The sequence below is a fragment of the Pituophis catenifer genome, unplaced genomic scaffold (assembly GCF_029215685.1).
Source record: "Pituophis catenifer annectens isolate HBS135680 unplaced genomic scaffold, rPitCat1.0.hap2 SCAF_1, whole genome shotgun sequence".
In the NCBI taxonomy this organism is placed as follows: Eukaryota; Metazoa; Chordata; class Lepidosauria; order Squamata; family Colubridae; genus Pituophis; species Pituophis catenifer.
The window spans coordinates 144,198,383-144,226,314 of NW_027256881.1; the positions used below are offsets into that span (position 1 = coordinate 144,198,383).

General features: G+C 39.2%; 1 protein-coding gene across 1 annotated transcript in view; it reads left to right on the forward strand.

The window, feature by feature from the left end:
- Positions 1 to 27,932, forward strand: part of KLHL29 (kelch like family member 29) — a 278,015-nt gene that overhangs the window by 196,068 nt on the left and 54,015 nt on the right. The window contains exons 5-6 of the mRNA XM_070955789.1: positions 6,465 to 6,664; positions 10,916 to 11,175. Of these exons, the coding sequence (XP_070811890.1) occupies positions 6,465 to 6,664; positions 10,916 to 11,175 (460 nt within the window). The remainder of the gene's footprint in view (positions 1 to 6,464; positions 6,665 to 10,915; positions 11,176 to 27,932) is intronic.

Consider the following 27,932-nt stretch of genomic DNA (forward strand, 5'->3'; position numbering starts at 1 on the left):
AGCATGTATGATGTAAATGCCAGACCAATCACACCAATTTCAGAATTTTTACTATTTCAGTCCTATTAAAATTGATACGGTTCAGTGCTTAATTCTAGTCAGAGTGGCTAGTTAACCAACTTGAAATAAAACAGGTTTGGGGTATTTAAAATAGTGTTCTCACCCACTGAAAACAGATTTTTATAGATAACAGGACTGCAGCTAATAATTTCCAAGACAGACAAAACTTCATGGAACTGTCAGTCAAAAGAATTTGCTAGGCGCAAAACAATAATTTTAACAAAAATTTTGAAACAGTCTCTGTAGGGAATGCTGCTACGTTCCTCAGATAGAACAAAGCTGAAACAATTGTTCTGAATTATGTATCTCACGTTACTGTAGTCACACCACTTCTTCTGGCATATGGCTTCATTTTTGAACAACCTGAGTTTGTTTTGACTTGTTAATGTAACTCAGGCAAGTAACTAGAGAGCAGGCAGCTGTCTATAATATGTATAGATAGCTTTCCATATGTAATGTGAATTTGAAAAAAGAATATTGCCAGCCTTCAAAATACAATCAGATGGTTAATCAGCCAAAATAAATATGGTTAGCAGGTGTAATGAAATCTATGAAGCTTAGCCCTGTGGGGATAGATGGAGGCTGTGTACAAATCCTGTCTATAAACTTAAAATTTCTGAAAGCAGCGTTGAGTTTGAAGGAACTTTACACCATAGTACCATAAAATAGCGCCTTAACTAAGCAATTTCAGTGAAATGTTTTGATGAGAAGGTGTGCGCATGTGCACACTGTGTGTAGAAATAGACCATTTGTGGTGGTTATAAAGGATGAGAAGGAATGTATGACTGAATAACAAAAGCAGTTTAAAAATTAAGATTATTTGGAAACATACTTTCTTAGATTATAATCCTTTCATCTTCAAATCATGTAAAAAAAATACTTTTTTTAAAAAATCTTAATTTCATAAATTAGGTTCATTAATCACCCCATGTTTACACTACAAAATAAGTGGGTAATATTTGAATGCAACATTTGAATTCAGAGGCAAAACAGTACTTGACAGAGTGTGGAGACATGGATATACCAGTAGTTCTGTGTGCAACCCTTGATAGCACCTGTACGTTCTCCCAAGGTCAAATACTTGCTTCATAATCCTAGGGATAGATAGGTCTTTATAGAAGTCTAATAGGTAAGGCATATGATACATATATACATATGGGGGTGGGGCAATGATATATCTCCCTATTATTTTTATACAATGTTCTATAGCAGGAATACAGAAGAGCTTGACTATTGCTGGTGTAGTCCTTATAGGCTCCATATGTCCTAATTCTGGAATAGTTCACAGAATAATTCAACCTCATAAAAATTAGGTGCTAAAAAGCTCACTTCCTCCTTGAATACTAACTTGAGCAAATTGGTTGGCCCCTGATATACCTTGAGTGCAGTTCTGTTGGACTTCCTAATATCTTTATAAGGCCTGAACAACTATTCAGTGCATAGCACTGAATGCCAGGCTGATAAAAAAAGGACAAAAATCATTAATTATTAGACATTATTCTTTGGAAGCCAAAAAAATAATCCCCCCTTGAATTGTTGGGGGAAGTTATTGATTTCCTGCCACAGTGTGAAATGTTTGACCTTTATAATGTGAGCAATGATTACTGGGCCAATAAATGACATCATTCTATTTAAACTTTCAGGGAGAAGGGAAAAAAACTAATACACCATACAATTTAAGTATTTACTGATTTCTAAAATGTATTCCAGACAACCTCCAGTAATACATAAAATTGTACAAATGCACATTTTGACACTTTGTACTACATATAGCATTTCAGGTGTAGTATCATATGCACTACCTGAAAGTTTTAATTTTCTTCTCTCTTTTTTGGTTTTCCAATTTACTTTATACACCCCTGAATTTTCACAGTGCATAACCCAATCTAGTCTTTTCCATAGAAATACTTAATTGCTAATGCAACTTTCCCCTCTTTAAATATAATTACAGGTAATCCTCAACTTATAACCACAATTGAGCCCATAATTTCTGTTGCTAAATGAAACATTTGTTAAGTGAATCACTAAAGCTGTGATTAAGTTGGTGACACGGTTGTTAAGTGAATCTGGTTTCCCCATTGACATAAATCACTTTTTTCAGTGATGTTGTAACTTTGAATGGTCACTAAATGAACTGTTGTAAGTCGAGGACTACCTGTATTCTCAGCAACTGCAGCCTTCAGTTGTTTCAGCAGTGTTTTCTTGCTGCAGTCTCAGGCAATCACAGAGAGTCAAGGAAAGACAGCTATAACCCTAATCCTAGTCCCTTTCCCACCAGAATTTGTCACCAAACTGTAATTTTAATTTGGCAGAAGGAGAGCATCATTAAAGAACATGGAGAACAATTATGTTAACTGCATTTAATTGTGGGATCAGCGGTGCTCTCTGAGGGTACTTGGGACTCCACAATTCCACCCTGAGCTACATAACTTCTCTTCTATTGTATTTAATTTGAATAAAATTAAACAATGTTATATGCTTATTTTCTTCCCTAGCTTCATAAAGGTGTCTTGCCTTGGTCAGTTCCTACTGTAAGCAACATGGGTCTTGGTATGCTATTCAGGTGCAGACTTCAGTCCGAAATACTTTGCACATTCTTGTTTTATAACAGGGGTCTCCAAACTTGGCAACTTTAAGACTTGTGGATTTCAATTCCCAGAATTCCCCAGCCAGCTGGCTGGGGAATTCTGGGTGTTGAAGTCCACAAGTCTTAAAGTTGCCAAGTTTAGAGATCCCTGTTTTTATAGGGACAGATGCCCTCTTAAGCAATAAGAAATTTCATCTTTGTTTGTTCCTACCAAAGGCTGTTGGGTTATATATATGTGAGTGAGAAAGTATTTATACAAAAGTTGGCTAAATTGATCCAAAAATTGTAGCCAGAAAGTGTTGTTTTCAACATTAGGGAAATATATATATATATTCTCCTTGCACCCAATGTGTTATTTAGTGAAAAACAATTCCATAGATTGCTACCCATTATATGCACTAAAGTGAGTTAGGGAACTGTTGGAAAATCCTACAACAATTAAATGCAATACAGATCATGAAAATTTGTATATTTGCCTCAATTCACCCAAAGAAGGGATTCAGAGCTTCTTGAGTTATCCAGCAAGATCTCACACCTATCTGAGGTAATCGGAGGCCATTTCAATGCCCCTATTGTATCCAATGTTTATTTTGTTCTCCTTTTTTTACTTTCAGGATAGATCCTTCCATTAAGCAGAGTGAAGCAGCTTCTTGTGCAGTGGATAGAAAAGGGAAACCCTTGTGAGGGTTTTGTTTTTGCTTTTTTGCCTTTGTTCCCAAAATAATATGAGCAGCCTTGGAAGAACAGATCTCTTGCCTTGGCATGAGAGAGGGAACAGCCGTTGATCCTAATTAATCAGTCCTTGCTTGTTGCAATTTACCAGATAAGTTTTAGTGGGGGTCCTTGGTGATTTCTGAGCTTGGTTGTTTTGTCACACTTGTTTCATTACTCAAATTAGGTAACATCATCAGTGCTAAAGTTGTTGAGTGAACACTGATGGTGTTACGTAGTTTGGGTACTGAAACATCTTTAAGAAAACAGCCAAGCTCAGAGAGTACCAATGACCCCTCATTTCTACAAATACCTTCCTTTATTGATACGTTTTAGTGGGATTGGGTGATGTGTTTGTCTAGTTATAGAAGTTAATCTACTAAATCCATTGTTTGGGTGGGTTTATATATCCTTTTGCTTATCTCATAGAAACCATGATCGAAATCCATCTATCCTCTTGTTTAATTTTGTTCAAGGCTGTCCATCTTTATGGAAGCCATATTTGTTCTCTGTGTGTTTGATTGCTTTTTGAATGTATTTGTTTTAATGTAATTTGTTTTGTTGATTGGGTCAAGAACTTTCTTGTCATGCAATATACCCTGATCTGTGTGCCACACAGCAGCTCTGTTACCTCATCTTGCCAATATTAAGCTGTCACCAGAAGAAGGAAAGGATATAATTTTCTTTACCATTTCTGGCAAGTCATGTTAGATCAATAAATCTCTGCTGGGTATTATGCTCTCCATGAGCAGCTTTTGTGATTGATTAAACACCTTAGCTTTGTTTTGGTGCTTAATCAATTGGAACAGCCATTTATTGCATGGTATATTATGAAGAGAAGACATCATCACAAAATTATTCCAGAGAGAAATAACAATTTGGAGTTGTCTCAAATATTGGTTTTTTGTTTTTGTTTTTAAATTCTAATGGTGGTTAAAGCTATTCACAAGTTTCTGGATGCATTTACCTTCCTTTGTCTCCAGGGAAAACGGAGTATGATTAATCACTTGCAGAACTATTGATACAATTAACATATATAAATGTTAGCAACTTGTAACAAAAGCATGGACAGAAATACTCTCGCCCAGATTCACGTTCTACCTTGCACTTTCTCTGGCTTTTGCAAAAAGTGAGCTTTTTCCCATCTATGATTTTTCCAATAAGCAAGTAGAAAAAAATGCTGCCTTACCTTAACAGATTTAACTACTAGCTATTGTACTTGTTGCTGTTTTCATCAGCGTAGATGCAATGGATGATGGAATGAGTAAGCACATCCTCATCAATAACAATGTGGTACCAGTGAGAAAAAGGCACATAGAGAGATGAAAGAGACTTTCATACAAACTGAAACAACAAAATAATTGAGTAATTTAAGCCAGTTGTGAACTACGTGCAGTGCCCAAGTGCACCATTCTCTATTTTGTTTTCTGTATAAAACTTACAGTATTTCATAGGAAAGTTGGTTAAGCTTTTACCCAGGTAAAATGCAACCATATTGTAATGATACCAAAATTACTGAGGCATACACTGTATTCTCAAGTTGAATTAAAACTTTATTAAAGTATTAAAACATCAGAGCAGAGTTGTCTTAAATAGGAATCATAGTAATGTGCTAGATCTAGTGGTTAAGGCACTAGGCTAAACACCAACTGACTTCGAGTTCTAGTCCTGTTTTAAGCATGGAAGCCAGCTGGGTGACTTTGGGCCAGCCATTCTCTCTCTCACACCAATTCGCCTCACAGGGTGGTTGTTGTGGGAGAAAATAGGAGGAGGAAGGAATATTAGGTATGTTTGCAGTCTTGAGTTATTTATAAAAATAATAAAGGTGGGATAATAAAATAAATAATGTTGTAATCATTGGGAGACTTGAGAGCTGCTGAAAGCTGATACAAATGTTGGGGTTAATTCCGACACAGGTTTCAATGGCAGAGTACCCGGACTTGAACCCACATTAAAACCAATTAAGGTTTCTGTGAAAAGGTGCTGATGGCGCTAACCATTTAAAAGGCATTTGCTTTCCTATGCTAACAGACTTTCCTCCCCTTTTCTCGATATTACCAAATGCTTTTTGTTTTGTTTTGTCTTTCAGGTATAACCCAACTTTAGCATTTTGCAGCAGCTATATCCATGTGCCAGCTGTTAGGAACTGGTCCCTTCCCCCCAACACCTCACCACCCTCCCCGTGTATCTATTTTTTGTCTGATAAGTTCACAAGCACTAATGCACACTTGAAATGCAGGCGCTATTTTGATCACCCAATTGTTCAGCACTTTACGCAGGAAAAAGCGGTAGGCCACAGTCATGAGACTTCGAGAGGATGGCTGCTGGCTGGCTGTGGCAGAGCTGGTCGTTGTTCCACCCCCGTCCCTCCTTTGCTCTAACCATTTTGTCTGTCTATCTCGTCTTGTATTTAGTTTTCAAAGCAATACCATGAGGGGTCTCCTTCCTTCCTCTATTTTTTTTTTTAAGCGCCTTAAAGGGAACAATATATTTTTAGGGTCAACCAATGTATCGATACCAAATGTGCAGATTATTTTCAAATTGCCTGCAGCCTTGAGAATAAGAAGAATTTTTAAGCTCTATTTTGCCATTTACTTTCTATTTGGAGATATAATTCCATGTATTTTATGAAGGATACAGCTCCTGGGAACAAAAAAAGAGATAAGGTGTTCATTTACAAAGCAGGGTTTATTTTTCTCCTGCTTGGTTTTGTTATTCAATGATGGAGAGATGCGAACTGTAAACATAAAAATGTATTGCTTCCCTTTGAAATTTAATCCTATTCCATATTTTCATTAATGTTGGCTGATTTTGTTCTTAATTTTTGTTCATTTCGTTGGTTTGCGATTTTTTTGCATGAATATGCAGAGTAGCAATAAACTGATTTTTTTTTTTGAGTGTGCAGATTTTTCTCTTTCAGATCCAGTAATAAAAACCCTTTTAAGTTCATCTGTTCTTTAAGATACAGTATTTTTTTTATTCTTAAACAAAAACAAGAAGAGTCTATGTCAGTGAATTTATAATATGATTTTCTGGGCATCAGTAAGTGACAACCGTTGGGGGAAAGTTAATGTCCTGTAAGAATTTCGTTGTCTGCTGTTGCTAGGTCACCCCGGGACAGTAGCCGAAGCAGCGAGAAGCTGGAGCTGGAATTATCAAATCTCACGGCGGATGTTCTGGAACTGCTGTTGGAATTTGTTTATACAGGTTCCTTAGTAATAGATTCTGCCAACGCCAAAACTCTTCTCGAGGCTGCCAGCAAATTCCAGTTTCATACATTCTGCAAAGTCTGTGTTTCTTTTCTAGGTAAGTATTGATGCTATTTCCTTCTGTTTTGCCTTTCAGCTCCTCTATATATGAACTATAGCATTTTACATTCTGTAACTATCCAAGAAATATAGAGCCATAGAATTGCCCTTAGAAATGCTTTCAAATGGAACAGAGAAGGAATCATCCATATATTCCGGCAAAGTTTTTATCTTAATTCAGAATAACTCTGGAATTAAAAAGTGCTTTAAAACTGGGATTCCTCACCCCACCCACTTGAACTTTTGGGGACAAAAAGTAAAAAAAAAAAAAAAAAAAGTACAAGCAAAATGGACACTCCTGTCACATCCTTTCCCTATTTACTTGCTATTTATGGTCGCAACTCCAAGGTTATGGTAAAGGCAAGAAAACTTGCTCTTCTTTTAGGGGGCTTGAATCATTTCCCAATTCTGCCCCACCAGCATCATTACAGCCACTCTAGTTGCCGAAAGACTCATCTGGAGGGCTCATGAGGAGAGCATTCTTGGGTTCACTAATGCCCAAATGGGGCTGAAGGTATTTGTGCTTTCTGATTTCACTGCATTTGTTTGGTCCAGATTTTATTCATAGAGTTTAAAGATGGATATCTCATGGTATTTGCCGCCCTAGTGCAGATTTAACAACTGTGCTCCAGCATGTTTTAATAGATTGTATAGATTTTATAATAGCCCACAAATATATCTGTATACATTATCTCTAAAGATTCGGTTATTATAACACAATATATTTATTTCCACTAAATCAATGTGAAACTTTCCTTTCCCAATATTTAATATTTGAATTCAGTGAACTGTGTTATAGTTATGCAATTGGGAGACTTGGCTGCAAGTTTCATTATATATGAGGAACTTAGAGGCTTGCATTCTCATTTGGAGAATTCATAAAATATAATTGCTTGTTTTGATTTATAGCCCTTGCTGGATTGAGTTGCAGAAACAGGTCGTAGAGTATTTGCTCTATGAAAAGTTTAGAGAAAAGCATTTTAGCTGGACTCATTTTTCATTTTATCATAAGCATTGCATCACTTTAAAGCACTATTTCCAGTGTTCTTCTGAGAGACACTAATGGAAAAACTAGTTAGGTCTCCTCACTATGTTACAGAGGCAAATTGGCTTAGGGATTAATTTTCTATTTGAATTTGTATTCCTCTTCCTCTCCTCTTCCATTTTCTTTTAGATGGCTTTAAGTAACCTAAAGATTGAAGAGAATATTTAGAGCAGTTCTCTATTTTCCTTGCTGTCTTTGGGTGATTTTTAATGTGTTTTTATTATTATTATTTTGGAAATAAAATAAACAGATACACAGGGGGAAATGTAATATGATTTCTAAATACAGTGCTTTCCCATGAAAACTTGCAATATTAGTACAGCTGAATACAGCACCTCAAGGTTTTGACCGGGTAAGAAAGAACATGTTCTGAATAGGAATCAATGAATGCAGCAGAATTTATAATTCTATCTACTGTCTTCATTGGTGAAGAAGGAAAAAGAATGATGAAATTATATTGCTGCTTGTGGACTATCAGAGCTGCAATTATACCTCTGCTTGTCAGCCATTCAGATTGGAGAATATTGAGGTTTTTTCATATATTAAGCTACATTTTTTAGCAAAATGTTCTGAATAAAGCATAGTTGGATGGATTTGCGGGGTGCCATATGTTATAAACCATGCTTAACAGATCTTTATAGCTGGATTAGCTCATGATGTTAAGCCATGCCCAAATCCTGACTTGGCACCGTTCGTGAACCTCCCTTTCATTTGCATATCTTGGGATTAGTGAAGATGTGGTTTTTGAGATATCTTAATCATGATTAACAGATTGTTAGTGAGTGATGAAGTCTCAATCTGTCTATATGTATTCCTTCCACCTGTCTGAACATGATGAAGCATTATATTGGCACTAACATTGGCTGCCATAAAGAATAAAACAATTCAGTTTAAACAACCACTTAATTTTAAATCCTACGTGATGGGATGCTTTTAAAATCTATACCTGGACTATCATTAATCAGAATGAACCATGCTGATATAAAGCTTAATCATTAGTAAGCAGACAGGTTAAAGAAGCCGTAAAACAAAAGAAACTTAAGAGTAAGTTTTTATATTGTTCTAAAGCCAATGCTTCAGAAATTGGAAGCATTATATCTCCCCTTGATCCTTTGATAATAAGAATTATTCAAGAGAACTGAGTCTTGTTATTATAAGAGTGATAAAGATTTCAAAATAATTTTAACCCTTAAAAATCATTAACAAACTTGAAGACTAGTAAGTTACTTTTTAAACATTATGCCTGAATTACTGTCCAAAAAAATATTTTCCAGTGCTGGGTGCACAAAAAGCACTTTCCAAATGAAACTTATTTTGCTAATATGACAGCATAAGTATTAGAGACAAACTAGACAACCCCATGACCTGTTGAGTCATGGTTTCAGAGATATTTACTTACCTAAACAGATCAACAGAATGACCACAGCCAGGCCAAAAAACAAACAAATAGTGGAAATGGTTTCTGACTTCCTTCTCTGTTGACTTTGCTTGTGAGAAGCTTGCAGGAGTATCAGAATCATAATCATGTGCTGGCTGTGGCAATGTGGCAGTCCAAATTTGGTAATACAGCTGGTGTGAAGATCCTTTAAATTTCATTTACACAGGAGAAAAGGGTCACAGATGTACATGTTCTTTAAGTTAGCAAATATGAAGTACCTTTATTCAGAAATGTTGGCGCTGTGATGCACCATTTGGATTAGTTGAAGGTTACAACCGACAGGAGAATTTTAGTTGTACACATGTCGAGCAAGACCACTTTCAAATCTTCAAAGTCATCAATGTCCTGATACGTTGTACAAAAACACAGTGATTCATTTATTCAGATTTTGTGGCTGTGATATCCTTAGACAACTTTGTCCGATTGGTTTCCATTTTAGAAAGGGCCAAGCTTTCTGGAGAAGATAGTTACAGCTGTCTCTCACTTAATCCCCTCAAATACATTTGGTTAGTCTCCTACCAAGTAGTGTCGAGGGCACATTTTACCTTAAATTACAGGAAACTGCTGTGATATCTAATTGACCCAAGGAACTATATAAATAAAGATAGATCCTTGGTGTAAAAATAGATATTTTTTTATTTTTCCACCAAAAAATGCCCTTCCACTGAAAAATGCCTTTCTCATAAGAGATCCTCCCCCCACGCTGCCACCAAATAGGATATTTTTTCCAAGTAAAAGTAGATCTTTACCTTGATCAATATGGGATTCAGATTAGTTTTTCTTCCCTTTGAAATGTCTTTACTTTCAATTTTTTTCTTCTGGGGTGACACACTTAAGGCTCCTGGAGGATCTTTTACTAGGAGTTTATTTATTTTAATCTTTTTTGAGGTTTCTTTCTTGAGGATTTACTTATTTTAATCTTTTTCTTAGGATTTACAATTATTTATGCAATTAATTTCAAGAATTGTTTAATCCCAAATCCTTGAGTTTTAATTGGGAAACAACTGCAAAGTCACTGCTGCAGTGCAGGGTGGGTAGGTGGAGGAAATAGTATCCTTAACGGCCCCAACTTCTCTGATTTCTGGGACCATAATAATAATAATAAATGTTTAAAAATTGTTTTTTTAAAAAAATGAAATCTAAGATTCTCAGGATTTTGAACCCTGTATCTTATTGCTAGCTTCTGTATCCTTTAATGCTCTCATGGAACTGCCACATTTACGCAGCCCTTAACATCACCCCTACTCTTGGCTGTTCATGTTCCCTCTTAATAAGGTTAATATTTAAGATATGCTAGGCTCAGTTTGTATTTATATTATTACTCTTATTATGCACATTTGTTAGAGGCTGGTGCTTATCCTTCATCTCCAATCACCCTTTGAGTTTCCAGATGACATTCAAGTGGCATGAGCCATGGTGGCGCAGTGGTTAGAATGCAGTACTGCAGGCTAATACAGCTCACTGCTAGGAATTCGATCCTCACTGGCTCAAGGTTGACTCAGCCTTCCATCCTTTTGAGGTCGGTAAAATGAGGACCCAGATTGTTGGGACCAATATGCTGACTCAGTAAACTGCTTAAAGAATGCTGTGAAGCGGCATATAAATCTAAGTGTTATTGCTATTTATGACAATAGCAGACAGGCTACATGTACAATGAGTAAAAGCCATCCTCATGGTATACATTTGTGACATGTAATAATGTGGCAATATTGGTCAAGAAAATGGAAGACCTATCCTATACCTTTTGTTTTTTACGTTCTTTTTAGAAAAACAGTTGACTGCTAGCAATTGCTTAGGAATATTAGCCATGGCTGAAGCAATGCAGTGCAGCGAACTATACAATATGGCGAAGGCCTATGCCCTGCAGATTTTCCCAGAAGTGGCAAATCAAGAGGAGATTCTTAATATCTCAAAGGATGACGTCATTTCCTATATGTCAAATGACAGCCTAAACACAAAAACAGAAGAACTGGTTTACGAAACAGTGATAAAGTGGATTAAAAAAGATCCCGCAGTCAGAGCACAGGTAAGGATATAGCAGAGTTTATGAGATTCCTGCTCTTCCTTTTGTTTTTCAATAAAGCACTTTTACATCAAATGCTACTTGCTTCCTTTTCGAATCTAAAGTTTGCTAGATGAGAGCAAAGAAAAATGCAAATGGGTGTAAAAAATATTTTGTTTCGTCATCTGATTGCTGTATCTGATTAAAATTAAAAGATTCATATTTGTTGTCAGAATAACACAAAAAATAGAAGGATTAATATAGAGAGAGGTATGCTTCCCAAAATGGAAGGCCGGATTTTTTTAAAAAAGGAAACAAATGAAGCCTCTTCAGCAAAAAAACCAAGAAAGTACTGAGCATTGCATGCTGATCACATAATTGGCTTATGAACATGGTATAATGAGAGGAGCTATGCTAGATCAGTGCTGGCTGTGCAAATGTCAGTAAATATTTATTGGGGCAACTTTCTCCGGATAGTTACTTCGCTAGCAGTTGATCTTAATTGAGATAAAAATTCAGATAAAAGGTTTTAAATTCTGCCCTGGTTCTGAGAACCCTAATAGTAAAATGTTGTCATTGGGCTGGAAGAATTACAAGAGCAGCACGTAAATTTACCAGTTGTCTTAGCTGATTAAGATTTATACTGAGCTAACTTCACACATTATCGATCTAAGGTATAAGAATTGACTCAGTGATCAAGTAGTCTTTTCATTTGTTTCTCCTATAAGTTCAGCTCAATGAAGTTGTGGCCAAGGTGATATTGTTATTGTGTCTGACATTTATAAGATGCATCTATGGCACGTTCCATGTACATAACCAGTTTGTGTTCTTTGTTGTCTCATAACATTTCATCAGGGCAAAATTACGCTTTTCAGAATTTAGCAAATGTTAACACTTAGAAGAACTATGATGAAGTAGAATCATAGTATTTTGGAATTACAATCAAACTAAGAAAATACCTTATTCCATAGCTTCACCCTATAGCAGTGATGGCTAACCTTTTTGCCATCACGTGCCAAAAGCAGGGGGAGCATGGTGGGGTCACATGCATGCGTGCCCACACCCATAATTCTATGCGCCCTGCCCCTCCCGTGCTGCCACCGCTTTTGGCACACAATGCTACGGTGCGGCCGGTAGGCCCGTTTTTTTGCTCTCCCCAGGCTCCAGAACCTTTTTAGGAGCCTGGGGAGGGCAAAAACGGCCTTCCCCACCCCAGAAACAGTGTGTTTCCTGACTTCTGGTGGGTCCAGAAGGCCCGAAAATCAGCTGGTTGGCGCACGCATGCGTGCCAGAGCTGAGCTTGTGTGCCCACCGATATGGCTCCGCGTGCCACCTGTGGCACCCATGCCATAGGTTCGCCATCATGGCCCTATAGGTTACAGTGCTCAACCATTCTTATTTCACTCACATAAGCAAATATATTTTATAAGACAGTTTCAAAATTGGTTGTCTATTTAATATGCACAAAGATAGAATATCAAAAGCACACTTCTTACAAAAAGAGTTTACAATAAGTCACCCCTCTCAATGGGGCTTAGTTTCTGCTTATGGGTTTCAGGAGTTCAACAGTACAAATATTGTTAAATTAAACTCTCCGGTCAGAAGGAAGGGAGGTTGATTCATTTTGTACAATAATTTAATAGAGTCCAGAACAGTGGAGAATCTGGAATAACTATGAAATTATTCCAAAGATATTGCAGGGTATTTATATGTTTGGATTTATGCCAGTGTTTTTAAATAAGATTTAACTCTGAACAGGGTGGGAAGTAATTATCTATTTTTGCTGAACAAACTTATATGTTTTGTCCAATATCTCTTAACCTTTTTTTTTACTCCAGGATTTTAATCAAATAATCCAGTGGTGGGTTTCAAAAATTTTTACTACCGATTCTGTGGGTGTGGCTTGGTGAGTGTGGCATGGCTGTGTGGGTGTGGCAGGGGAAGGTTACTGCAAAATCCCCATTTCCTCCTGATCAGCTGGGAATTGGGAGGCAGAGAATACATGGGGGCAGGGCCAGTCAGAATTTTTACTACCAGTTCTCCAAACTACTCAAAATTTTCGCTATTGGTTCTCCAGAACTGGTCAGAACCTGCTGAAACCCACCTCTGAAATAATCCCCATAAATACTACCATATCCATTGCAACCAAAACTGGTTTTATAGCCTCCCAAACTTTCTTAGAGTGGAGATCAGAAAAATATTATGAGATGTAGGCTAATTAAAATACCCAGAAGACTAACAAGGTCATCCCATCATTCAAAATGTTCTGGGCACTAGTATAATATGGAAAGTATACGGGAAGTACATTTGAAATCACTGGCAATCTAAAATAGTCCGATACATTTCAGAAGCTGTTGTACTGCCAAAGGAACACTGAAAGACATTAAATTACACTCAATGCAAAGGGCAGCAGGTCAGAAACCTGGGTAAAGAATGGAAACAGGATGATTCTAGAATGAAGAGTGCCCTGCATGAGGCAAGACTTCAGCACATGGTTAATTTTGTGGTTAACAATATTCAAAGAAAGAAATTCAAAGAATATTCAAAGTAGCCGAGTGCTACTCTCTCCTTCTGAATGGCCTAAAGGAGACTAATTCTTGCTTTTGTTTCCATTAATAACTAAATCTCAGCTTTATTAACTTATATTAGCACCTCATATTTTGAAGCTGACCTGCATAAAAAAATAAGCAAGACTTGACTATAATCTATGAATCTTACTTTACATGCTGTGATAAGATGGTAAATTGAATGAAAATCCTATCAAAGATATATTTCTGGAAAGATGAAAGCAGAAGTTCATAATCTGGGATGAAGCTTTGGTTCATCCTTGGGCTCCATTGGTGATGGAGCTCACTACTGCTTGTCGTCAAGAAATCACAGTTTATCATTCTGATTAGTTCATTTATTTTGCTCCGTGGACCATTCAACATCAGTAGCATCTTCTGAATCAAATACTTGGAATAGCAGTACACTGAGGCCAAAAGATATTGCACAGAAAATGTTATTTGTTTTGTACTGCTGCTTTCTTTCTTTCTTTCTTTCTTTCTTTCTTTCTTTCTTTCTTTCTTTCTTTCTTTCTTTCTTTCTTTCTCTTATCTGCTAGTTAAAATTCACACATTTAAGTTGTAAGAGGCAGTTTCATTTTCTCCCCCTTTTGCCATTGCTACTGTTACTTTTCCTGCTCTCCCATTCATGCTGTCCAGACATTTTTTTCAACACTGGCCTGCGTTTTCTTCTCATCATACTTCTCTTCCAACGTGCCTTTTTGGTTTATTGTGCTATTCTTATTTGTTTTGCCTGAGAGTTTCTCATTTCTTATTTTAAATGTTTATGTACATTTCTATGAATATGTTTGCAGTTAAATTATTGCTCAGATATTTATGACTAGTTCCTATCATATGGTATGGATAAATCAGTTTTCAAGATGATTGCCATGACCTGTTTTCTCCCTCAGTTGCTGTATCCTATATTACAGGTAGTCCTTGACTTATGACTGGTCATTTAATGGCTGATCAAAGTTACCATGGTCTCAGAAAGAGTGATTTAGGCCTGCAAAGCACTTCTGACTGTTGTAAAACATTGTGCCTCCCTCTCCCCTTGCAATCACACAACTACATTTTGGATGCATAGCAATCTGTTCGTACTTAACAACTTGTTGCCAAGAGCCCCATGAACATGTGATTGCCATTTGCCATCTTCTCTTCTGGCTTCCCAGAAAGTCAATGGGGCTGGATGAAAGAGCGGCCTGCCAAATGGAGCTGAACATTTCCGCCAGGCTGTGGAAACGGAGCTTGGATCATAGAGATCCGAACTCCATTTCTGTAGCCTAGCCAAGGCATTCTCTTCTCCAGACTGCAGATCACAAAGATCTGAGCTTCATTTCTGCAGCCTTTGGGAGGGGTTTCCCACCCCTTCATACATAGAAATGGAGCTCAGATCCAGAAGGTCTGATCCGGAAGTCTGATCCATTTGTCCAGCCCTTTAAAGGAATTCTCCTCCATACAGAGAGGAGCAGGGAACTCCACCCAAGGACTTCAGAACCAGAGCTCCACACAGTGTTTTGGAGGAGTTCCCTTCTGTGCATAGAGGGGAGCAAAAATCCTTCAGCATGCAGCTCTTTTACTCCATTCATTTAACGGCCTCGGAGATTGTTTAGCCTTGGAGCCTGGGTGGCGCAGCAGACTAATGCTACTGTTAAAGGTAGTATTTAGCTTCCAGCTGCCTGCAATTACTGCGAGTTCAATTCTCACCAGGCTCAAGGTTGACTCAGCCTTCCATCCTTTCTAAGATAAGTAAAATGAGGACCCGGTTTGTGGGGGCAATAAGCTGATTTTGTATAAAATATACAAAAGTATGAAGGCTATTGCTTAACGCCTTGTAAGCTGCCCTGAGTCTCCGGAGAAGGGCGGCATATAAATCAAAATAAATAAATAAATAAATAAATAAATAAATAAATAAATAAATAAATAAATAAATAAATAAATAAATAAATAAATAAATTGTTTAACAACTGCAAATGGGATTGAATCATTGAACAAATCAGTCATTTGACTGATAACCAAAATTCCAGTCCCAATTTTAGTTGTAAGTCAAGGTTTACCTGTATCTGAAGATAGTCACATAGATGCTATCTTCTAACATCAAAGATGTTCTTTCTTCGGATGCTTTCATAAAAATCCTGTTTTAAAATTTCATAATGGCATCTTTAGGTTCTGGAACTCCGGAAGAGATTACACTGGGGGCGGTATAGAAAATCAAGCTCAATAGCCTTGAAAATGTGTGTTTAAAAATAGCTGTAGATATATAAATGGCACTTCCCATGGTCAGGAAAGATAATGCAAGATTTTACACTGACTAGACATTAAGTCGTATAAAGAGAGATGGACGGAGCTGGCTATATTTAGTTTTGGTAGGCTAAAGGATAGTGGGGTGATGATATGACAATCTTCTTGAAATACCTGAAGGATGTCAAACAGAAGATTAAAACTTCTTTATTTATCTCAGAGTGCAGGACACAGACTAACAGATTACGTTATAGGAGGGCAGATTCCAGTTCAGTGGTTTTTTGGGGGGAAATGACCTTTCTAACTGTAGGAGCAGTTGACAGTGGGACCAATTTCCCAGGGAGGTGATGGGCTCATTTTCACTAGAAAGGTGTAAGCAGAAGCTAAGACAACCACCTGTCAAAATCCATTAATTTGGATTTTGGCATTCAGTAAGGGATTAGACTCGGTGGTCAGAACAGCTCTTTCAGATGGGATTGACATCAGAATTAATCCTGAAAATGGCTAAGAATAAGCCACAAGTAAAGTAGCACATTTTAATTAAAATATTAAAAGTCATCATGTAAGAATAATCACAAATATATCAGTAGTACCAGCATTTGTACGTTCAAATGATTTCAACAGAAAGTCACCTCAGATTCCCAAAGTTTGTCTGATCAACTATTTGCCTGCTGATAAAAGAACAATGGAAACAATGTTCATTTGAGCTCCTTTTACAGGGAGTTTCAGAGGCTGTAAGCAACCTATGAGGAGATGTTGCCTTACTGTCATTTTCTATCATCCCTAATGATCTCTTGCAGATTAAGAAACATCACCCATAGGATCCTAAAACCTGAGCAGATTCAAATGAAGCAATTGCCTGTCTCTTAATCATACAGGAACTTGTGTGTCCGAAGCAGTACTTTGTGTTGTGTTCAAAAACTCTGTGGTAGCTGGGCAGAGGTGGGTTTCAGCAGGTTCTTACCAGTTCTGGAAAACCGGTAGCAGAAATTTTGAGTAGTTCAGAGAACCGGTAGTAATTATTCTGACTGGCCCCCATCTATTCTCTGCCTCCAGAGTCCCAGCTGATCGGGAGGAAATGGGGATTTTGCAGTAACCTTCCCCTGCCACGCCCACCAAGCCCCGCCCACAAAAATTTGAAACCGACCATTGTAGCTGGGTTTGTAACACGCCTCATTTAACTGGTCCTGGCTTATTTTTTGGATGCAACATTCTGTAGCAAATGAAGTTTCTCAATATTTTTCAAAGGCAACCTGATATAGAACACATTAAAATAGTCCAAACAAATTATAATGAATGCATGCATCAAACCTGGCATCTCTAGAATTGTACACAGTTGGCCCACGAACCTTAGCTGTGCAAATATTCATTTACTCATTTCAGCATTTACATTGTGCCAAAACCAACCAACCAGAGGTCATTATGGCCAAGGAACACCCACAGAGTTTAAAGGATGTCTTTCTATCGAGCTGAGGTTTTAATTTCTAGTCTCAGCTTGCCTTTAAGAACCTGAGTTTTGTTTGGATTAAGCTTTAATTTATTTACCCTCATTAGCCTATTGACAGGATAAAGTGGTGATTTAGAACTTGAATCATTTGTTTGGATTTAAATGGGGAAAGAGAGGTAGAGTTGTGTTCATCAGCATAAGAGCCATGGTGGTATAGTGGTTAGAATGCAATACTGCAGGCTACTTCTGCTGACTACCGTCTGCCAGTAATTTGGCAATTCGAATCTCAACAGGCTCAAGGTTGACTCAGCCTTCCGTCCTTCCGAGGTCAGTAAAATGAGGACCCAGATTGTTCGGGGCAATATGCTGACTCTGTAAACCAGGGGTAAAATCCAGCAGGTTCTGACAGGTTCTGGAGAACCGGTAGCGGAAATTTTGAGTAGTTCAGAGAACCGGCAAATACCACCTCTGACTGGCCCCAGAGTGGGATGGGAATGGAGATTTTTCAGTATCCTTCCCCTGCCATGCCCACCAAGCCACACCACACCCACCAAGCCATGCCCACAGAACTGGTAGTAAAAAAAATTGAATTTCACCACTGCTGTAAACCACTTAGAGAGAGCTGTAAAGCACTGTGAAGCAGTATATAAGTCTAAATGCTATTGCTATAGTTGGTGATGTTGCTCTTCAAAATATCAGTCACCCTCTTCCAGCAGTTTATGTATATATTAAGTAGCAGTGGGGATAACCTGGAATCCTTAGGGATGCTTTAGGTCAGTATTTTCCAACTGACTGCTGCTATTAGAAATCTGTTTGTTAAAGGAACACAAGCCTTAAAGCTGTAGCACCTTCACATAGAAGCCCAAAGAATCCAGGAGAGATGTTATGGTCATGTGAGGCCAGATCGACTTCTTCTGAATCATTCTCAAATCCTGAAGAATCCTCCTGCTGAGTTATTTGAACATTTGCCTCAGTGTGAGGTCAGGTTTCCCAACAGCCCTATACCGATGTCTTTGAGACAGCTCTGTGTTCAAATGGGAGACTCCTGGGGATTGTTCAATGAAACCAGTATGAGGTGGCAAGCTGTCTGGAATGGCAATTTATCCGCCATTAGCCATCTTTCTCTGCAGTCACTAGAAAGTGTTTTAGGCCATTTTGAATGCCTTTGGGAAATAACGAAGCTGAACAGATCTGCTATAGCTTTACATGTTCTAGAATTTTTCCCAAAACATTTACGGAAAATTCTCAGAGGAAAAATCAGTGTGGGAAGTGTTTGCAGAAGGGAGACATGAAGATGAGTGGTTCCCACACCGAGGTATCTATCATATGTCAGGCAGAATGTATGTTGCAGCCATCGTGGGCTCCCTTATGACCTGTTCTGATCCACAGTTTGTACATTTCATATCTCTACTTTAAAATGTCTTAAGAATCCTGTTTACATGGATTGCATCGGACTATTTTAAGAGAGCTCTAAGCAGCTGAGACATGTTGGAAGAGCAAATTCTTATTTTTTCCAAAGGTCATTCAATATTCTTGCAGAAGAAGAAAGAAGAACTCAATATTTATTAAGCTAATGCTTTGTAAATAACTATATCCCAGTGCTTTGGAATTGAATGCCAACTGCAGGCAATAACATTTCTGGAATTATCAGAGCGCCTCTAATCATCTGATTTTATGTTTAAAAATAAAATAAAAAATTTGAGAAAGCAACCAGCTTAGATGCTCTCTTCTTGAATAATTAGGCTATATCATGTGGCAGTGAGAACAGATTGTTGGCTGGAGACTCTCCTTTTAATTACTTGACAGCAATGGAAAGTCTGGAGCTGAATGAAGTATCCCCAAAAATCCCTCAGCTGTTATACTACATTTTTAAGATCACAAAATGAAAAACTAAGACACCAAATACTTTTCATCAGGTGGAATCTTCAAATTACAAAGCAGATGGACTTAAAGCCCAAAGTAAGGAACAGCCCTTCTTGGCCTATCTACAATTTGTGTCTTAAGCAGAGTTTTCCATTTCTGCTATGTAAGAAATTCCTTCCCAGGAATAAAATCTTGTTCCTTGAAATAGCATTTCCTATGGAGATAAATTTTGGTCATAGGTTATATCCTATACATAAGTAGTATAGCCACACTGGAATTTTCTTGAGTGAGTTTTTAAAAAGTATAATAAAAAAGCTCATTTAAAACAACCTCATCTCCCTGGGTGCAATGAGGCTTTAAATTAGCCTCTGCTGAGATCAGAGCAGCCTATTATAAAAGCCTCATTGCTGCACGAAGGGAGCTTTGCAGAGAGGTCAGTGCTGTAGTAGGAAAGTGTAAGACTTCTCAGTGCTACCCCTCAAAAATCACACACACACTCTACACACGCACACACTCTCTCTGCTTATGCTATAGAATGGCCTGTGTGGTTGTCAGGAGTTACCATCTTAAGTCCATGTGCAGTGTGGTGTAGGTGAGAGAAAAGGAGTGAGAAGAGCTCAGAAAATCCATCTGTCGCACACCGCTCTCTTCTCTTCTGTAGCTTGAGCTAGGAAAATGGAAAATCACTGTGGAATTTTAAAGCAAGAATTAATGCTGTCTTCAATCAGCCTTATACTATCCCAGGACTCCAAAACTATGGCTGCTAATAGTCTGGTTTGGGGATCCATCATAATTTGTCTCCTGGGAGGGGTCAGCATAGATAATAACTTGCTCAGAAGCTCTTTCACTGTAGATTTTCAAAAATACAGTAGCCTGGCCTCGGAGGTGACTATATCTCTTCTCTGGACTATTGTAATCAGTGGTGGGTTGCTCCCGGTTCGGTCCGGTTCTATAGAACCAGTAGTAAAATTGGCAGAAGGCTCCGCCCACCCGCCTGGACATCATAAATGATGATCTGCACATGCGCAGAAGCGCGCAAGCGTGCATGATCCCATTGTGAACCGGTAGTAAAGGTAAGTAGAACCCACCCCTGATCGTAATGTGTCATACTTGAAACTGGCCCAGGATCATCTCTTAACCAGAATACACAGTGGTGGGTTGCCCCCGGTTCGCACCGGTTCTATAGAACCGGTAGTAAAACCGGCGGGAGGCTCCGCCCACCGACCCCGACGTCATCAAAATGCTTCTGCGCATTTTCATTTTCTGCGGCCCGCTACGAACCGGTAGTAAAGGTAAGTAGAACCCACTCCTGAGAATACAGCTACAAGATCATAGGACAAGCCCCCTCACCTCTCCAGGCTGATCTTCCTGAGCTCTGACTCTTTGGTTTATAGTCTGTTTGTAGCTCCAGTTGAAAGAGATGGCTGCTAATCTGGACTTTAATAATAATAATAATAATTTTATTTCTATACCGCCCTTCTCCCGAAGGACTCAGGGCGGTGTACAGCCTATTTAAAAACACAAGACAAAACAGCAATTAAAATTTAAAATGATTAAATAAATTTGGCTCAATTAAAACCACAGAAATTTAAAATACCCCAATTTAAAACTATTATGTTGATAGCCCGGCCTGGCAGAACAACAGGGTCTTCAGTGCGCAGCGAAACACCCGGAGGTCGGAGATCTTACGTATTTCCGGGGGCAGTTCATTCCATAGGGCTGGGGCTCCCACAGAGAAGGCCCTCCCCCTGGGTGTCGCCAGCCGACATAACTTGGCCGATGGCACCCTGAGGAGACCCTCTCTGTGGGAGCGGACTGGTCGGTGGGAGGCTATTGGTGGCAGAAGACGGTCTCGAAGGTACCCAGGTCCTATGCCATGGAGCGCTTTAAAGGTGGTAACCAACACCTTGAATCGCACCCGGAAGACCACTGGGAGCCAGTGCAGCTCGCGCAGGAGGGGTGTCATGTGGGCACAATGAGTTGCGCCCATAACCACCCGCGCGGCCGCATTCTGGACCAGCTGGAGCCTCCGAGTGCTCTTCAAGGGGAGCCCCATGTAGAGAGCATTACAATAGTTCAACCGGGAGGTAACAAGGGCGTGAGTGACCGTGCGCAGGGCGTCCCGGTCCAGAAAGGGCTGCAACTGGTGGATCAGGCGAACCTGATAAAAGGCCCCCCTGGCCACGGCCGTCATATGATCTTCTAAAAACAGCCATGCATCCAGGAGGACACCCAGATTGCGAGCCCTCTCCGTGGGGGGCAAAGATTCACCCCCAATAGTCAGCGATGGCACTGCTAACTATATCGGGGCGCCGGAAGCCACAGCCACTCAGTCTTGGAGGGGTTGAGTCTGAGCCTGTTCCTCCCCATCCAGACCCGCACGGCCTCCAGGCAGCGAGACATCACATCAAGGGCATCGTTGGGGTGGTCCGGGGTGGAGATGTACAGCTGAGTATCATCAGCATACAGATGACACTTCACCCCAAAACCACGGATGATCTCACCCAGCGGCTTCACATAAATGTTGAATAGGAGGGGCGAGAGGACCGACCCTTGCGGCACTCCCCATGCGAGACGCCTCGAGGTCGACCTCTGTCCCCCTGCCAATACAAACTGCGAGCGGTCGGAGAGGAAGGAGGAGAACCACCGCAGAACGGTGCCCCCTATTCCTAACCCCCTCAACCACTGCAGCATGATACCATGGTCGATGGTATCAAAAGCCGCTGAGAGATCTAATAGGACTAGGACAGAGGAGCAGCCCCTGTCCCGAGCCCTCCAGAGATCTTCCACCAACGCGACCAATGCCGTTTCTGTGCTGTACCCCTGCCTGAAGCCCGACTGGTACAGGTCTAGATAGATAGCTTCATCCAGGTGCCAGGGAAGTTGTTGTGCCACCGCGCTCTCAACAACCTTCGCCACAAAACGAAGGTTGGAGACTGGATGATAGTTGGCTAATTCAGCCAGGTCCAGGGAAGGCTTCTTGAGGAGGGGCCTCACTACCGCCTCTTTCAAGGCGGCAGGAAAGGCACCCTCACTCAGAGAAGCACTTACAATCCCCTGGTGTCACCTCCCGGGAGGCCAGTACCAACCAGGAGGGACACGGGTCCAATAAACACGTGGCGGCACTAATCTTACCCAGAACCCTGTCCACATCCTCGGGAGTCAGATCTTTCAATTGCTGTGTCCACCAATGGGAGGCTACAGGAGAAAGGTTTGGTTATAGAATGGCCTTATCTGTCACTTGCCTGTGTCATTTAGGTCAGCGTTCCACAACCTTTTCGGCTTTTTGGACCAACGGGGGGGCAGAGGGGATAGTTCCATGCAAGTGGTGGGCAAGTGTGCGCAGGTCCATTTGCACAAGTAGTGAGCATGCACACACTCCACTTGCACAAATGGAGCGGCATGCATGCACACCCATCACTTCTGAGACCCAGTTCCGAACAGGCCATGGCCCAGTACTGGATCGCAACTCGGGTTAGGGACCCCCAATTTAGGTGGCAAGTAAAAAAATTTGTATTTCCTCTGGAATAATATAACCTCTTCTTGACTTGAATTCTTTTCAAGTACTTGTTTTTTTAAGCTATTTTATCTATTATCTCAGGCTTTACCTGCTTGAAAGATAGTTATAAGATGGAGGGTTTTTTTTAAAAAAAGATTATCTTGACAGTTTCATTGATTGGCGCACCTATGATGACCTTTTAAAAATACTGCGAATGATCAAAAATCCAGTTTTAAAACAGAATGGTTTGCCTATTTAAAATAAAAATCTTAACGAACTACCTGTAAAACTTCCTACGTCCCTGAAAATACTATGTCAACAGTAACTTAATGGTACCTAAGAGACAAAGGTTTGCAGAGAAATTGGAAGAATTTACAGAATAGCACAGTAATTGATTAAAGGTGCGAGGAGCTAATTTGAAAAGGATTCCAAGAGCTGAACATACTGTGATTTAGCAGTACAACACATAAATGAAAAGGATTTGAACTTGATTGCATTGGAAAGGAAAGAAGTACTACAGGAATGAAGCAAAAACAGATATGTTTTAATAATTTTAAACAGGCCTTGAATATTGCCTGTCTTATGTTCTGATGTCATAGCATTTTAGCTTTCTTCAGTCAATCGTTAGGTAAAAAAGATGTGTTTTAACTTAAAAAAGCTCTATGCACAAACACACATACATGATATATATCAGGGGAGCTATTCAGCAGGTTCTGACAGGTTCTGGAGAACCGGTAGCGGAAATTTTGAATAGTTCAGAGGACTGGCAAATACCACCTCTGGCTGGCCCCAGAGTGGGGAGGGAATGAGGATTTTGCAGTATCCTTCCCATGCCACGCCCACCAAGCCACGCCCACAGAACCGGTAGCAAAAAAAATTGAATTCCACCACTGATGTAGATATAGAGATATAGATGTTATATGTTATATAGTTATACAGTATATGTTCTGTGTGTGTGTATGTATGTATATATTACATGTGTGTGCACACGCTTGTATAAAATGTGAAATCATAGCCTCCCAGCAGGCAGGCAAAGTTGCTGAGTTTCAGTTAAATTGATCGATTACTCAGGACTAACCTGTACAAGTCGTTTTCCCTTGTGTGTCAGTTCTCTCCTTTTAATACAGCAACACAGCAGAACTTAATCTTAGGATGGGTGCATAAGAAAGGTAAACCAAGGTTCTTTTTTTTTTAAAGCTCTTCCAACTTGAGAAACCTCAGTGCAGTTAATTTAACGCTTCATTTTTGTATAATGATACAATATGAATATAATTTTTTGCTCATCGGGTTAGCTCCAGAAATATATGGGGAGCAGAATCTGGAGGATTGAATTGCAGGAGAGTAATTCTTATATAAGTAACACTTTGAATCTGCTGAGTAGCTTTGAAGATGTCAAACTAAAACTTTATTATAGCAAAATATGGTAGCTGTTCCTAAAATAGCACACTAATAAACTTGATGCCAACTGTTTAAATCATAAAGTTTCATACTATTATTCATATGAGGTAATTCCTGTATTTTGATAAGTTTCTCTGAAGGCCAGCACAGGTAGTCCTCATTTAGCAACCACAATTGGCACCAGAAACTTAGTCATTAAACAAAGTGGACACTAAGTGAAACTGCAATTGTGCTTACTATCTTCATCTTTCCTTTGCCTTACAAACATTTGAAGGTCATAGCACTTATAGCATAAGGTATAGACCAGGGGTGAAATCCAGCAGGTTCTGACAGAATTGGTAGTGGAAATTTTGAGTAGTTTGGAGAACCAGCAAATGCCACCTCTGGCTAGCCCCAGAGTGGGGTGGGAATGGAGATTTTGCAATATCCTTCCCCAGGAGTGGGGAGGGAATGGGGATTTTGCAGTATCCTTCCCCTGGAGTGGAGTGGGAATGGAAATTTTGCAGTATCCTTCCCCTGCCACGCCCACCAAGCCACACCATGCCCACCAAGCCACTCCCACAGAACCAGTAGTAAAAAAAAATTGGATTTCACCACTGGTATAGACCTATATTATATACCGCTTCACAGTGCCTTACAGCCCTCTTTTAAGTGGTTTACAGAGTCAGCCTATTTCCCCCAACAATCTGGGTCCTCATTTTACCAACCTCGGAAGGATGGAAGGTTGAGTCAACCTTGAGCTTGTAAGAATCGAACTGCTGGTAGTCAACAGAATAAGCCTGTGATACTGCATTCTAACCGCTGTGCCACCACGGCTCATAAATGTAAAGATGTTACTTTTTCATAGCTGTCAAAATGCGAAGAATTGCTTAACAATGCAGTTGCTAAATGAGGACTACTTATAAATATGTATAAATGTGAGGATGCCTGGATAAATGAAAATAGGTATTCAATTTGGCCTATCCTAATAAATATATAGCAATGATTGGATTCACTGAAATTAGGACCCCAGTTAACATTTAGTACCTGATTAAAAATCATAATAAGAAGCTTCTAAACTGTGGCCCCAACAAGCTGATTGAAAAGAAGAGCCCAAGGAAGATCATCCTTAATCTGATGTTCTGCAGATTTTGGAGAACTGCAGTTAAAGCTAGTTTACTACTGGCTGGAAACTCTGAAATTGTAATTCCAACAAATCTGGAGAATTCTCAGATCAGGGAAAATAGCCTAGACCAGGGGTGTCAAACTCAAGGCCTGCAGCCAATCCGGCCCACGATGTAGTCGATCCAGCCCGCAGGGCCATCCTGGAAAATGTAAGGGGCCGCCAACGTCACTTCAGCCTGCTCTCCCCAATGCGAAGAGGAAACATTGGGCCAGCATGGCTTCAGCCCGGTCTACCCAATGCGAAGAGGAAACATCCCAGCAGTTTGGGGAGTGGTGTCAAGCTGGCCATGCCCACCCAGTTGGCCACACCCACTCAGTCGGCCAGCCCCCCCCCAACATCAACCACATCCTAATGCGGCCCTCAATGAAATTGAGTTTGACACCCCTGGCCTAGACCAACTTTGTATTTTCCATGGCCAGATTTATTGTTATGGATTGTCTCCAGTGAGTCCATGAGAAACCCAAACTCTATGGGGGTGTGGTGGTTTCCCCATTCAGTCATGTCCAATTCCTGGAGCCTGCCTTACAGTTTTCCTGGCAAGGTTTTTCAGAAGTGGTTTGCCATTACCTACTTCCTAGGGCTGACAGAAAATATCTGACTGCTGGTCACTCCGCTGGCTTTGTGCCTAAGGTGGGGTCGAACTCATGGTCTCACAGTTTCCAGCCTGATGCCTTAACTACTATACCAACTGGCTTTAAATACCTATGTGCCTGCAGTTAAAATAATAGGCAAGAAAGCAAGGCTACAATCAAAGTGCAGCTTTACAACAATTTTACATTTCCAGCATAATATTTTTAAATACCTGAAATTTTCAGGGATTATTTTAAAAAGTATAATGAGGAAAAGATCAAAATTATGCTTCTCTTCCAACATTTTCTGAATAGGCTTTGCACATTTTTATATAGAAAATACAGTCAATTTCTTCCTAGAAATAGTTAAGTTTCTGCCACAATATCAAATAATCATTTTCCAATGAAACCCATAGTAGTTTTGTTCATTTATGTTCTCCTTAGAGAAATTAAAGTCAAAATATATGACCAGCAAGAAACTTAAAATCAGAAACTTTAAAGCCCTTTTCACCATATAATAATCATCATTTAGATAAAGATAATCTAGGGGTTTGTTTTTTCTATTAAAAAATTCTTAATATTTTATCAGTCTCCTTTAATGCTAATTTCAAAGTAAAAGCATTGAGTGGCTCTAAGTAAATAGAGATGAGTCTTGAAGTAATATTCATTTTTATAATATTACTTTTCTCCATAAGACAGTTAAAAATTTATCAGGGACAGTATTTGGCCAAACATGGAAGCTAAGCAAGAGTGAGTTTGGTTAATACTTGAAAGAGAAACCATCAGAGAATTCCCAACTGTAGCTGGACTGAGAAATTGAAAAACATCCCTGAAGAAGGCAATGCCACTTTTGTATTATTGCAAAGAAATTTACTTAGATGTGTTCATGTAATCTCCTGAAGCCAAGCTCAACTTGAGGCTATCTTTACCTTTTAGATAACATTTACTTATTTCAATACCATGCAAATGTAATTTTATATGAAATAATGGTAACTATAGAAAAAGAGATGGTATTTAAGACGACTGGGAAATGTTTGACCTTTGTAGGCACTGCAGCTGGAATTGTCAAAAAAAGTAATAACTTTCCCTTGTAATATTTAACCCATAGGTAATTTCATGAAACAAAGATTTCCTTTTTAAATAAAACTGGGACCAAAATGTACCTTGATAGAGGATTGGGAGGAGGGGAAGGAAGGCTTGAACTGAACTAAAGAGCTAAAGTTTAGAAAATTTCAATTTTGAAATCTAAAAGTGAAGAGAAAGAAAAATGAAGAGAAAGTGTGAGCTCAAAATGGATTAGTAGACTAGAAAGAAGTCCCAGTCCAATAAGCCAGGAGAAGAAGGAAAATTACACAATGGCTGCTGCTTCTTTATATCAGTTAGAAAACACAGAAAAGGAGAGGGGGGATGACAAGCGTGAACAGCCAAAGAAGACTGGTGCATTTGAAATAACTGTTCTTCAGCAAAATATTTATTAGCCAAACATACAACAACTCTATAAACAAGGAAGATAAAATAACAGAGAAAGAAAGTCACAACACATTCCCAAATCTAAATCCTGAGCTTGTGTGCTTTAAATAAATATATGTGATGGTAAAAAAGAAGTACTAAAAAGTGAAGAAAGAAGATGCTGATGTGAAATCAAGCCACCATCTTGGCCCAAGACTTAAGACCCTTGGCATAACCAAAGATCCAGACCTACCCATAGAGAAAGAATCACATATCTTTCTTCAAAAGTTGCAGAAATGTTAAATTTGGCAAATGCAAATCATTCATTGGCCTTATCCCAAATCAGAATTGAAAACTAGAAAGATAAGAGGATGCCACATGTACCTTTGTTCTTATGTATCAAAAATGCATAATACTGTCTCAGAAAATGATGCTCAAGGAGGATACCAAGTGTCAAGTAAATAGCTTCCAAATGGGAATCTGTTCAGATAATCTCGTGCACATTCACCATTTCAATTTAAGGAATTTATTTTAACAGGGTCTCATAAACCATACGCATCTTAAATTCAAGGAACAAATCAAAATTTAAATTTGGTTACTTCAACAG